The sequence below is a fragment of the Alternaria ventricosa genome, assembly GCF_023758065.1.
Source record: "Alternaria ventricosa strain BMP 2768 chromosome Unknown scaffold_2, whole genome shotgun sequence".
Taxonomy (NCBI): Eukaryota; Fungi; Ascomycota; class Dothideomycetes; order Pleosporales; family Pleosporaceae; genus Alternaria; species Alternaria ventricosa.
In genome coordinates, this window is record NW_026055682.1 from 1,140,824 (window position 1) to 1,153,266 (window position 12,443).

At 52.9% G+C, this 12,443-nt stretch overlaps 7 protein-coding genes across 7 annotated transcripts; 3 read left to right on the forward strand and 4 right to left on the reverse strand.

The window, feature by feature from the left end:
• Window positions 1-302: 302 nt before the first annotated feature.
• Window positions 303-1,114, reverse strand: CWC15 (complexed with cef1p; the record flags this gene model as incomplete). Its single annotated transcript, XM_049339329.1, has 3 exons — window positions 303-320; window positions 372-669; window positions 720-1,114. The coding sequence occupies 3 exons, from the start codon at window positions 1,112-1,114 to the stop codon at window positions 303-305; spliced, it is 711 nt and encodes a 236-aa protein (XP_049203286.1).
• Window positions 1,115-1,351: 237 nt separating this feature from the next.
• On the forward strand, window positions 1,352-2,328 carry J4E93_001378 (uncharacterized protein; the record flags this gene model as incomplete). The annotated part of the gene is made up of 3 exons (XM_049339330.1): window positions 1,352-1,515; window positions 1,563-1,682; window positions 1,737-2,328. The coding sequence occupies 3 exons, from the start codon at window positions 1,352-1,354 to the stop codon at window positions 2,326-2,328; spliced, it is 876 nt and encodes a 291-aa protein (XP_049203287.1).
• Window positions 2,329-3,111: 783 nt separating this feature from the next.
• Window positions 3,112-4,044, forward strand: J4E93_001379 (uncharacterized protein; the record flags this gene model as incomplete). Its single annotated transcript, XM_049339331.1, has 3 exons — window positions 3,112-3,247; window positions 3,301-3,416; window positions 3,472-4,044. 3 exons carry the CDS (start codon window positions 3,112-3,114, stop codon window positions 4,042-4,044), a joined length of 825 nt encoding a protein of 274 aa, XP_049203288.1.
• A 218-nt stretch (window positions 4,045-4,262) lies between these two features.
• Window positions 4,263-5,348, reverse strand: J4E93_001380 (uncharacterized protein; the record flags this gene model as incomplete). Its single annotated transcript, XM_049339332.1, has 2 exons — window positions 4,263-4,559; window positions 4,641-5,348. 2 exons carry the CDS (start codon window positions 5,346-5,348, stop codon window positions 4,263-4,265), a joined length of 1,005 nt encoding a protein of 334 aa, XP_049203289.1.
• A 199-nt stretch (window positions 5,349-5,547) lies between these two features.
• J4E93_001381 (uncharacterized protein) lies at window positions 5,548-7,659 on the reverse strand (the record flags this gene model as incomplete). Its single annotated transcript, XM_049339333.1, has 1 exon — window positions 5,548-7,659. One exon carries the CDS (start codon window positions 7,657-7,659, stop codon window positions 5,548-5,550), a length of 2,112 nt encoding a protein of 703 aa, XP_049203290.1.
• A 1,202-nt stretch (window positions 7,660-8,861) lies between these two features.
• On the forward strand, window positions 8,862-9,371 carry J4E93_001382 (uncharacterized protein; the record flags this gene model as incomplete). The annotated part of the gene is made up of 2 exons (XM_049339334.1): window positions 8,862-8,969; window positions 9,024-9,371. The coding sequence occupies 2 exons, from the start codon at window positions 8,862-8,864 to the stop codon at window positions 9,369-9,371; spliced, it is 456 nt and encodes a 151-aa protein (XP_049203291.1).
• Window positions 9,372-9,574: 203 nt separating this feature from the next.
• ATG3 (E2-like enzyme) lies at window positions 9,575-10,739 on the reverse strand (the record flags this gene model as incomplete). Its single annotated transcript, XM_049339335.1, has 3 exons — window positions 9,575-9,617; window positions 9,667-10,155; window positions 10,216-10,739. The coding sequence occupies 3 exons, from the start codon at window positions 10,737-10,739 to the stop codon at window positions 9,575-9,577; spliced, it is 1,056 nt and encodes a 351-aa protein (XP_049203292.1).
• Window positions 10,740-12,443: the final 1,704 nt, after the last annotated feature.

Below are 12,443 nucleotides of genomic sequence, written 5' to 3' on the forward strand. Positions count from 1 at the left end.
AACGCGTCGTCGGGACTTGTAGGTCGGCACTCATTGGATCGATTCGTTGTAAAGATTGAGGCCAGAGATAAAGCTGACATCCAGAAATGGTGGTCGTCGCCGCTGATCCATGATAGCGATAAGAGTCCCGCTAGGTGCTGTTCCGTCACTGGCTACTCCGTGTCCGCCAAGATCTGGGGTATCCCACACTCCCTAAAGCCCACCTGAAAGATCCAGAACCTGTACGCCAAGGTGTTTAACGCCAGCAGTGCAATGCATGATAATCGAGAATCAGAAAGGACGAATAGCTGAAGGTAATGACCTCATCGGATATATTTGGACTGTCGCGTGGTGTTAGAAGGTTACTTGAGGCTCAATCAAGGGGCACATACCATAAATTTCTTGTGGAAGTCGGACCGCAGCATGTCGTTGATGAATTCCTTCTTCTTGTTCCTGTCTTCGGTACCGCGTGCTTGGTTCTTGAACACGACATCGTCGTCCCAACGTCGCTTCATGGTGAAGTCTTTTGCGTTGAGTAAGGGGTTACCTCGGGCGACATCGATTTCGCGTTGTTGTTCCTCTTCTGCGGCGCGTTCTGCCTCCTCTTTGGCTTTGGCTGCGGCGCGCTCCTTCTTAATCTTCTCCAGCTCGCGCATGAGAGCCGCGGTTTCATCTTCTTCGTCTTCGTCGCTGGGATATCGTTAGTCAATGAATTCGGTATCGAATGTACGTCAACTTACTCGTCGTCGCTGCTCTCGCTCTCACTACTGCTATCGTCGGCATCCACATCTCTGAACTTCTCCAAGACTTCTATGCGCCGCCGTTTTTGAGCTGCTTCATCCTCCTCCCCCTCTTCAGCTGCTGGCACAGCATCGATCTGACGTTTGTGCGCATTGCCAGACTCTGCTGCTGCCTCCGGCTCGACGTAGGTGCCGTTCTTCTTCGCGATGTGACGCGCCTCGGCCTCCAAAAGTTCGGCGCGAAGATCGCGCTGTATGTCGGCATCACCGCCCTGTCCGGGCTGTCTATGCTTGAGTGTTGTGTGCGCTGGGAGTAGCCGCTGGTGGTAGGCGGGTCCTCGCTGGGCTTCTTTACCGCGCGCGGGATCGAACGTCGGTCTGTGGGCGGTCGTCATTGTGTCGTTCTATTATTTTCCAACTTTGCGATGGGCCGGTACGGGTTTCGGAAGTCTTGCGCGTGGTTGACGTGGTGAGTAGGTGATGTGTAGAAGAATTGGTGCACAGAAGCTTGAACTCGTAAATCGCGCTAGAGGCCGGCGATTGCAATTCCCCGCCGCCGCATTTTCTATGGCTGTTACAACAACTACCATTTCACCAACAACAACCTCACGTATTCGTTGCAGGGGGTCAAGATGCCTCGAGAAGCTGAGATATCGCTCAATGAGCGCGAGTTTATCAAGCAAGCGCTGCAGGAACAAATCCGAATCGATCGACGCGCATTCGATGCCTTCCGCCCACTCGAGCTCACATTTGGAGAAGAGTATGGTGTCGCAGATGTACAATTAGGCAAGACAAGGTACATGATCTACTGGGAGGCCATATGCGCAAGCTAATACTTCTCAGGGTGATTGCGCGCATATCAGTAGATGTGACGACACCACTACCGGAGCGCAAGTTCGATGGCATTTTCCAAATAGTCACAGAATTCTCTCCAATGGCCTCTCCAGCTTTTGAAGTTGGTCGGTATGTTATTTTCATCCCATACTAGATATTAAGTGTATCTGACCGAGAAATCAGTCCCACAGACGCTGAAGTCATCCTCTCGCGCATCCTCGAGAAAGCCATCCGTCGCTCCAACGCTCTTGACACCGAATCGCTTTGCATCATCGCTGGCTTAAAGTGCTTCGCTCTCCGCGCCGACGTGCACATCATCGACCATGACGGCGGGCTGATCGATGCATCGTGCATAGCCGTCATGGCTGCGTTACAACACTTCCGAAGACCAGACGTACAAGTGGAAGGCGAGAAGGCGACCATTCTCAGTGTACGCGAGCGCGAACCAATATCGTTGTCGATTCTACACCAGCCGCTCTGTGTTACCTTTTCATACTTTGAGGGAGAGATATTTTTGGTGGACGCAAACTTGGCTGAAGAGCAAGTGAGGCAGGGAGAGGTCATCCTCACAATGAATAAGCACGGCGAACTGTGTCAGATTGCGAAGTACGGAGGAGCGACAATAAACCCGCTGGCTCTGCTGAATTGCACGAATGTTGCTTTGCAGAAAGTCAAGGAGATGAACGCATTTATTCAGAAGAGGCTTGATGAAGATGCCAAAGAGAGGGATGCTGGAGGACTGATCGCAGAGCTTAGCGCTCAGAATGCCAGATGAGACCTCGCACGAAGCAGAATCACCTTACCAAAGACGACAAGTCTGGCCAACAAATCAGTCTGCGACGCTTCCAAATACTCGCATATTGGGCGCCGCTCAAGTTCGTCCGAGCATTCCATCTAAAAGGAAAGTTTCTAGAACAGGACGCACCGCGAGCCCACTGATGATGTGGGTCGGTGGTCGGCGGCCCCTGGAAACACTACGGGAACACCGAAGACCAAATCGCGAGATGCGAATTTAGAAGTATCATGCGAATGTGGCGACGGATCGAGAGTCCATATTAGGATAATGATCTATATACCGCTGTGGAATCCAGTTCATCATGAACTCTACTTATTGAATTGCATCTCAACCTGCAACCGCGAACTATGCTGCCATCTTCAAACCCAAAGTTCTAGATTTTGGAGTTCACAAAGCGGTGACGTAGCTGACAAAGCCCAACCGCGTCGCGCGACACCTCGGCTCACGCTCCCTGCATTTCCACGCGACACACCAACACCTTACTCGATTGACATCTCTCCACACGCTCATTACGAGCGGACAAATTGTCATCCTTCATGCGGACCGAGACATCTGCAATGATATATAGGCTATGATCCGACACGATGGCTGCATCGCAATTTCAGAATCGCTTCACTCAAATCTCTAACATTGCGTCATCAAGGGTCTCGCCGCATTACGTCTTCTATCTTAGATACCAAGCATCCGGCGCATCCTCACAACGTTTCTTCTCTCCACACTGAGCTTCTTCACTCAGACTTTCTACAATTCACATAGCCCAGCATGTCGTCGAAACTCGTACCTTCCGACCCCGCCAGCGTTATGGTGATTCGCGACGTTGTTCCGCGCGTAATCACCACACTGTCAGTGCCCTTCTGGAGATTCGGTCGCGTGAAGATTGGCGGAAGAGGAACGATTGGTATGCTGTGCCCAACGACCGCTTCACATGCAACTGCTAATGCGCAAGAACAGTGCGCCTCGAATCCGGTTCTCTCGCCGTCTTCTCTCCCGTCGCATTGACCGAGGATGTCAAACAGAAAGTGTCCGAGATGGGCGAAGTAAAGTACATCGCCGCCCTAGACGCAGAAGTACGTACCAAGCCCACCAGAACACCTACATCATCGCTAACACTCTACGTAACAGCACCACATCTTCCTCGGCCCCTGGCACAAAGAATACCCCAACGCGCAAGTCATGGGCCCCGACGTCCTCCCCGAAAAGCGCGCAAAGCAGAACGATGAAAAAGTCCCCTTCTCGGTCCTCTTCGGCGCCTCCAAGCCCGTCGAGTCCATCTCGCCCGAATTCGACGCAGAGTTCGATTGGGAATACGTCCCCTCGCACGTCAACAAGGAACTCGTCTTCCACCACCGCCCCACCCGCAGTCTCATAACAGCTGATCTCATGTTCAACCTGCCTGCTACCGAACAGTTCAGCAAATCGGGGGTTGATCCGAACAGCGGAATTTTGACGAAGATCTTTGTCGCGCTGCAGAGTACAAAGGGCGATGCGAAGTGGCAGCAGCGTACTATTTGGTATGGAACTAGTGCGAGCGATAGGAAGGGTTTCTCGGCTAGTATGGAGAGAATCAACAAGTGGGGGTTCAACAGGATTATTCCCTGCCACGGAGATGTCATGGAAGGTGATGGCAAGGGTATCTTTGAGAAGGTTATGAGGTGGCATTTGGATGCTGCCGCGCAGGGCAAGAAGAGTACTTGAGTGTGTTGATAGACGAAGGGGGCGTTGAGGTTGTGCATAGCGAGTCGAAGCGCGGCGTTGAGGCAGATGGGCGATGATACCAGATGATGGAGAGAGGTAGTTTCATTATTAATTGTAATACAAACATGCTATTAACTCTGTCCTTGCCAGCAAGACTGTACGGCCACAACAACAAGAGCTCTTCGCCTATCCATCGAGTTCCTAATTTATACTATCGCCTACTTCCTACCCACCCAATCCGCCATCTCAATGTCGTCAGCGAAGTTCTGCTTCCTGACGTCTCTCCCATCATACCCACCCTTCATCTTCTCCTTCTGCCCGGTCCAAATCGACGCGATACCAGCCAACGTATAAGGGTTCTTATCGAACCGCGCCGTTGGTGCCAGAGGCTGAACCACCACTGGCGGCGGCTGCTGAACCGTATCTTGGTATCCACCCACCTTGTCCCCAGGCTGCTCGAAGAGGATATCCTCACTATACCCCGGATACCCATACGGCGAAGCTTCCGGCTCGCGCTGTTCATGCGGGTGATGAAGATGCATATGTGGATGCGGTAGATGTAGCTGCGGAACATGGGGATGCATAACGTGATCCACAGCCCCCATAACCGCCTCTTTAACCCCATGGGCCTCCCCATTCTTCTCTTCTCCCTCCCTCGCCTTGTTCGGGTCCTCATATCCCCTCCCTCCCTTCTTCCTCTCCATACCCTTCTTGAACTTGCCGTACCTTGCCGCTTTAGACATGTAATACGCAATACCCAGGCCTACGCCCAGTAAACCCACAACAGGTGCACACGTCATAAGTAGCCAGGCTACATGCAGCAAGAGGTCGTTCAACCAGAGCTTCTTCCTCTCGGTCTTGTACTGCGTATCTGAGAGGTGTGTGACGAACCAAGGGATGTGGTACACGAGTGACTTTTCGAGGAGAGCAAGGGTAAGCATGGTTTGTATTGTGAGAAGGGAGAGGCATGCTACGCGCGACCAGTGGGTTACGAGGGGCTTGTTGATGGGGCGGGATTTGAAGGCTGTCCAGCGTTCTGTGTAAGATGCGAGGGCGCGCTCGTGGAGGTCTGGTGGTGGGGGTAGTTTCGGCTCTTCTTCCTCGTGGTCTGCTGGCAGGCCTTGTAGCCTTTCTTTCTCTTGGTCTGCGTTCTTTTCCTGTGGCTTTTCGTTCTTGGTGAAGTAGAGGAGGCTTATTGGGGCACGCCACAGGATGAAGAAGGGGAGTACGATGGCGAAGAGGACAAGGCTGATGAGGATCTGTATGGTGATGGTGAGGGCCTTGATCAGCCGGTCAGGCTGCATGATGGTAGGCGATCGTATTCGGGGATAGCTGCTAAAGTTTCGCACATGTTGGCGATGTTGTAAGACGTAGGAAATATCTCAGCAAGTAGCACGGTTGTGTGAAGGCTCCTTGTGACGAAGCCTGAAAGGAACTTCGTGGGAGAAAACTGGTGAAGTAGAAGGGCAGTCTTCACGGTGCTAAACCGTGTGATGTGCCCCATCAATACGTTATCCTATACTCAGGTGGTATGTATTCCAGACCCAGCCCTTCAAAGACCCTCTTCTCAGCATCTTCTGGCGTCCCGTCAACTCCATTGGACCCTTCCAGCATTATGGCTTCGCCAGTACTTCGACTTCGGATACCGCTGCTATCAAACTTCCAGCCTTTGATAGCCTTGGCATACCGCCTCAGATCACGCTGAAACGTGGTACCGCCACTCCAACCCAAGACTGCGCAACCAACCGTCCACCAAGGCGCGATAATGATGTCAACTCGGCGGTGGATAGCAGGGTTCTTCGCTCTTGGGTTCTCCGCAAGATCCTCCTCACGAGTCGGCCACGCTGGATCTTGCCACACAACGAGTGCTTTGTCAAGCGTATCAAAGCCCGCGCCAGCTCCCTTCGCAGATCGAAGAGGCAGCGCATGTTGACCGCGATTAGTGTTCTTCAAGCTCATCGTAAGAGTGTGAGTAATCCACTCGGATTCCTCCAATGACTCAACAATCCCTCGAACCAAGCCTGCTGTACTCTCGAGCTCCGGGTGCGACACGATCAAGTCCACGTCACCAGACTCTGCCTTGCCACGTCTGTATCCACCTACGATTGTGACAGTAATGCGTTCGTCGCGCAGCTTCACAGCGTGTTCGCGAACAACTGCGGCGATTTGCTCAACTTCAGGACGCGGAATCGGGTCCAAGAACTCATCGTAGTACTTGACGCCGATTTGCTGCACTCTGTCCAGGTCGTTCCAACCAAACTCGATGATATCATCCAACTCAGTCCAGTGGTTATTGTAGTAGAAGTGGCGCGCGGTCTTGGCTCCAACGCCCCAGATGTTGTAGAAAGAACGCAAGACCTTCATTGATTCGTCAGCCTCAAAGTCTTCGACCGCCTGAATCTTGCCGGTGTTCTTCCACTCTACAAAGAGAACTTCAGTTTTCTCGTCACAGCCAGGTAGTTGAGCGATCTCTCGGGGGTGGCTGAGTCTGTACGGATATGCAGCAATAGATGCGATGATAGTTGAGTAAGCACGAACACCTATATCATCGTCGATCAAGGTTCGAGCAGTTCTTATCTTCTTGAGCTGGTCGAGGAAGTCCTCATTGGGTCCGTTACCAGGTGTGAAGCGCTGACATGAGTACTTGACGCCCTTCTTCACCCATTCTGGTGCTGCAGGAATATCGCTATCCTCGCCTTCGTACTCACTTGTCGTTTGCTGCAGTAAATGCGCGGCTTGTGAAGCGTACGAATGACTGGCAGGCTTGGAAGAGGGGGCAAAAGCCTTCCCATCAAAGCGATTAGAAGCGTGGTTCCCGAATCTTTGCGGCCTGTAGGTACTTGTCTTCGTGATCGTCTTCACGTCTAATTTTGCGCGGTCTAAGATGTCTTGCGCCGGATGCGGTCGTGTTGCCAAGAGTGTCTGAGATGCCGACGCTACTTTTGTGTGCGCGCCGAAAATGTCTTTGATGGACTTTTTATTCAGTGACTTGGGTCTTTCCGAGACTCTGCCCGTATAGACCAGGTTGTCTCCCAAAGGAAGAAGGTGACCTGCAGTCACACAAGCTTCAACCCAGTCGAACTTGACAACCCAGATGATATCTTCAGTTGAAGTTTCGAAGAGTTGTGCAAGGTGTGAACCATTTTCGGATCTCGAAGGGGACGAGAGAGGAACGTGGTGCTGCTCAGTCTCAGAGCCGTTGCCAGCCTCATCTTCAGTCGTAGAGTCTCGCTCATCCGCGGGTAACCGACCTGAGGCTCTACCAACTTTCCGTCTCTTGCTCGAGTGATCCTGTGCCTTCACAGGACTAGCTGGCCGTTTAGGGGCAACAATCTCTTGAGCAACCAGCTTTCGAGCCCTCAATTCGAACTCGGCCCTTCTTTTGGTACCCACCTTCCCAATGAAGACCTTTGCCCTGGAGACATCGGTAGTCAGCGGTGCGTCGTACTGGCGCAACGTTTCCTTGAACAGCTTCACTTCCTCGTCCTTCAGATGCGCATTGAAGATTGCAATTGGCGGGAGTCTGCTCAGGTCGAGGGCCTGTACGGATATCGTGGATGTTGGTGATTGCGATCCTGGGCGTATTGTCTGGGAAGAGTGTTCATGATCGTCCATATCGGGGTATTTTATGCTGAACCGATTCCTCCAAGCAGGGGTTGTCAAGACGTGTCCAAGAGACGCGTTCTGTGCCTTCGGCTGTCTAGTTGAGATGTCCAGCTGATCATTGTTTGAAAATGCCAAGATAAGCGCGATGTTATGTGATGTCTAGGTAACTGTCCAAGTGAGTGTAGAATGTTCCCAACGTCGCGCGACGGTGATGACGTCCGCGTGATGTGGAGGCTGGGAGTGTTTGCTCTGTTTGCCTTCGATCGCTCTTGCGCGTCCGTGCACTCGATAGCGTCACGCTAGCCTTAGCGCCCGCGTTATGACGCGCAATCCATCTGCTACATTCGTTTCATCATGTCCAGCCCAACGTCTTCCAGGCTAAATCTCCGGAATCCTCCAGTTCAACCGCCCGGCGTGCCTGTATCAGACTTGACATCCGCAGACAACTTGGCATGACGATGGCATCCCAGGCATCATGCGAGTCGAAACAGCACGCCTAGCCGCAAAGCCGGCGATCGAAACACACTGATCTAGATCTAGAAGTTGGGGAAACATCAGCCGAGTAGTCAAGGCTACAGGCTGAGGGCGCTGATGCACGTCTGGCTCCCCTCAACGGATCTCTGGCTCCTTCCAACTACATCGGGCAGGTCCTTCACTCACACGGGGCCCCAGCGTCTAGAAGTTATGCAATGGTTCGATGAACCCGCACCAGCGTGTTCAATGCGGTCACAGTTGCGCCAACACCACGGGCTAAAGATTGCGCGAACATCCCCTCCCTGCTGTTGATCGTTTCTCTTGGTGCGCGGACCGCTGTTTCGGAATAATTGACAGGGAGACGTAACCTCTGACAGCCCAGTCACCTACCGGTTGGTGGATATATAGTGAGCTTGTCTGGATAAGCTGCGGGTGATGATGCACTTTGGACGAACCGGTCTTCGTTCGCTACTACCCCGGCCGTTCTTGCAGCGGATATACATCTGGATCGCCACTCATTAACGTGCTTTATCTCACCTTGTTGCACACTTACTCGTGCTTTCGACATTCTTTTCTTCATTCATTTCGCTACTTTTGACAAGAGCGCTGGTCTCTCACTGTAGCTAGACTACGCCCATTCAGCTTTGACAGCAACCCATTTCGATCTCACTGAACATCTACACCACCAACCGGAGATTCCTTCGTTTACCATACCAAAAATGCGCTCTTTCATCATCATGGCCATCGTGGCCCTGTTCGCTTTTGCGTCTGCCATGCCCATATCACCTTCGGCGCCCCGCCTCCAAAAGCGAGCTGAGCAGTATCGCCTACAAGGACTGAGAGAGGTATGTTGCGCGCGCCGTCGATCATGAGAAGGACATCGTGACTAACTGTCATAGTTTGAAATTGCCGAACTTCTCTCATCTTCCGCATCATCAGAGGTTGACCCATGGCGCACTCGACTGAACCACAAGTTCCATGCCCTCTTTGACCCAACACCAACCGACGAAGAAGAAGCCTCTTATGACGACGACCAAGAGGACTTCTCTGGAGATGTGGCACCGGGATCTGTGGAAGCGCCCCAAGTCCTCCCCAAGGCTTCAGAGGAAGACAGTCTCTTCGACCGCCTATGCGCCATCTTCCACCGCGCGGAGAGCAGCTTGGGGTACGAAGGCAAGGAGCTTGATGTGCGTCGACCTGGAGGTGTGAGAGACTGGAAGCGATCTTATGGAGGATTCCGACGATAGAGTGCAATCCAAGTTTTCATCACTTCACCCCATATGATCCTGAACGAGACGACTGGTATATTCCTAATTGAATCCGTGGTGATCCCAAAGCCTATAGCCCACCTACCCAAATGATGTTCGCGCCCGCTGAGTTAAGTAATAATCCAAAACAATGCCGCCAATCCACAAGCGCCTGACTAGTTCCCCAAAAGACGTGTCGATGATTAGACACCCATGGTGAAATCATGTTCTATACCCGGAGTTACACTGTGAGTTGTTAGATGATGCTCTCTTCTGGAGTATGGAGTGAGCTTACCTGGCCATGAACTTGAGGAAGACGACAAGATACTGGTCCACGCGAATAGCTACCTCTTCATCGCCACCCTCGCTAAGAACCTCCCAGTCGTCCTTGCCCTCATCGCCGTCCTTGTTCTTTGCTTGCTCAGTAAGCTTAAGGAGCCGTGTATCATCAACCAGCGCCTCCATGCCGCTATCGAGCTTGCTAACGTCCTTGCCAGCTTTGAGCTTGGCGAGTCGTAGCTTGAGAGCAGCATCGGCGCGATCAAGCAGCACTTTCATAACGGATGCGTGTTTGCAGGGATGTACTGAGGCAGTCTTGAGAGGGTTCTCGAAGAAGGGGAAGTCCTCGATGGTGACGGTCTTGTCCTTGTAGTCTCCGACGATGTCCTCCATCATCTCTTGTGGTTTGAGTGGAACGGATGTGGATCCGTAGCCCGAAAGGTATAATCGCGGTGTTCGGTAGTGGGCGGAGTATGTGATGTAGAGGGTGTATGTTCGGAGGGGCCTATTGGGTATCAGTCAGTCCACACAGCGCTGGCCGCCACGAGAAGATGGTCAGACTCACGCCTTTGTATTTGAGTCGGCTTTGGGGTCTCTTATGATCGCCTCCTCGTCGTCTTCGATATCCTCCATGTCGGGTATCTCGTCATCCTCCTCCGCCGCGCCTAGGTTGCCGCTCTCATCGACTGTCCGCACGTCGCGCACCTTGGCTTCCTGACTTGCTGCCATACCGCCGGTCCTGAGCCAGCCGTCATCGTCGGTCGCGCCTTCCCCAGCAGCGAATCCGTCCCTCACTATGGTCTCATCCTGGCCCGCCTCTCCCGCAAAGTTGTCGTCGAGCCGTCGGTGGCAGGGCACGCCGCGCGTTACTAGGAACTGCTTGCCTTCAGGCAGGTACGACACGCGCTTTGCCGGCGATGACGCGTCGGCCCACTGCCACGAGGGGAACTTGAAGACGAGGAAGTCGCCAGCGAGGACAAACTCCTCGGGTGTGATCTGACCCGTCTCGCGGAAAGTCGATGTGTGGCTGATGGCGGCGGTCCGCTCCCGGAAAGTGTCGATGTACGACCTGACAAAGTTGTAGGCCATGTTGATTGCTCGTGGTTGGTCTGATTTGCTTGCGGAGTTCAAGGCCGTGGTTGAGCGGGTAGCGATGTTGTGTCGTGTATCTGTAAGGTACCTGGAGGGGCGCGGGGTGAAGGCTGCCTTGCGCCGCATCGGTCCCGCGCAGCCTCCACCATCATCCCAAGCCGACGCTCCTCACCCCCACTTGTCAGCCGACAACACCCAACATTCATCACCGTCATCCGCCCCCGGCCTTCACAATACTTCATCACGCTTCGATTTCACATGATGATGGCGCACTCAGGGTCCGAGATCGTCACGCACCCGCCTTCGCCGTGATACAGTGGCGCAGAGCTCCCTAGCGCTCGAACTATACGCTGCACAACAGAGACCAGCCCTCAAGCCTCATCGAATATGACGTCAGTGATGGCATGACTACAAACCAGCATGCTACTTCCCGCCTACATGCGATAGGTTCGGAGCTCACACCGTGCCTCGATGCGGCTGCGCTTGGAGAGCCCAACTAATCCATAGTCATCCGGAGGGTGCGTGCACTTGGACTGTCGATATCCGTAGTACCGTCTGCAGGTATCCCTAAGATTGGAATCTAATTCCGCATACCAGATCGGTCTGCTATCTGCCCGGGCGAACCTCGTTTGCGTCGACCTACTGCCTTGAGCTGGGAAGACACACAGAAACACAGACAGGTGTCAGGACACCCACGCTCGTGTGCGAGCACCTGGAACTCGTAACACTCACGGCAGATATCGTTACGAATTGTGGCAATGACATAAATAGTCGACGGAGCAACAAGGCAAAACCTTGTCGCAGCACAGCAAGACACGCCCTCGATTCGGTTATGTTACCTCTTGAGCGACAACTCCATGACCAAGCGCGCTCGTGTTACCCAAACTCGACAGATTGCCTAGCTTTATGCTCGTTCCTCGACAGGGGGGCGTTAGTGTCGACAATGAAGGGCGTGCTCCATGTCTGCGCACTGTCGTACGCCGTTGCCTGAATGCAACGGAGGATCCCCCTGACATTGCCCCTAGCCTCGAATCTAGGGCTAACTTGAACGTCATATCTCTCCTAGATGGGCCCACCTAACAGATACGTACGACTATTCGTTCTGATCTGTCAATTTATCGAGCTGAAGTAAAGCGATGCCACCATGCTTCGTAGGTAAATTTTGTCCAAAAACGATCAATGCGGAATTACAAGGCAAAGAGAATGGACCACATGTTCACCCAAGCCCTCCTAACCCCGTTTGGCGCTCACCGCATTCAATTGCTTCGAACGCACCCTTTTCGACCTTCAAACATACGACAAATCCTTGTCTGCTGCCAAATGTTGCATCGGCTTTCATAGTCACTTCTCTCTTTGGTGCAACTTCAAAGAGAGTTCATATTGTCTTTGCTATGATACTAGTGCGTTACGCGCATAAACGTGGGTTTTGAGAGACTACAACATGTATGCTCACTGACATATCCATCGAGGTTAGGTTCAGTTGATCTACGGCAACCCACAGCCGGCCCACAGTCAACCCTGAACAGCCCCACATGTTCACATACGAGCTCGGGCTACAGAAAGCGTATCCTTACCGACGAGGCCATTAGATCAGCACTCAACAGCCGCTATGGCTATACTGAATTCCAGCATGTGTAACAGATCTATCCGCGACTTCCGCTTGTGGCCCCGTACCCACAGTAGCAACAGCTGGGTGCCTTT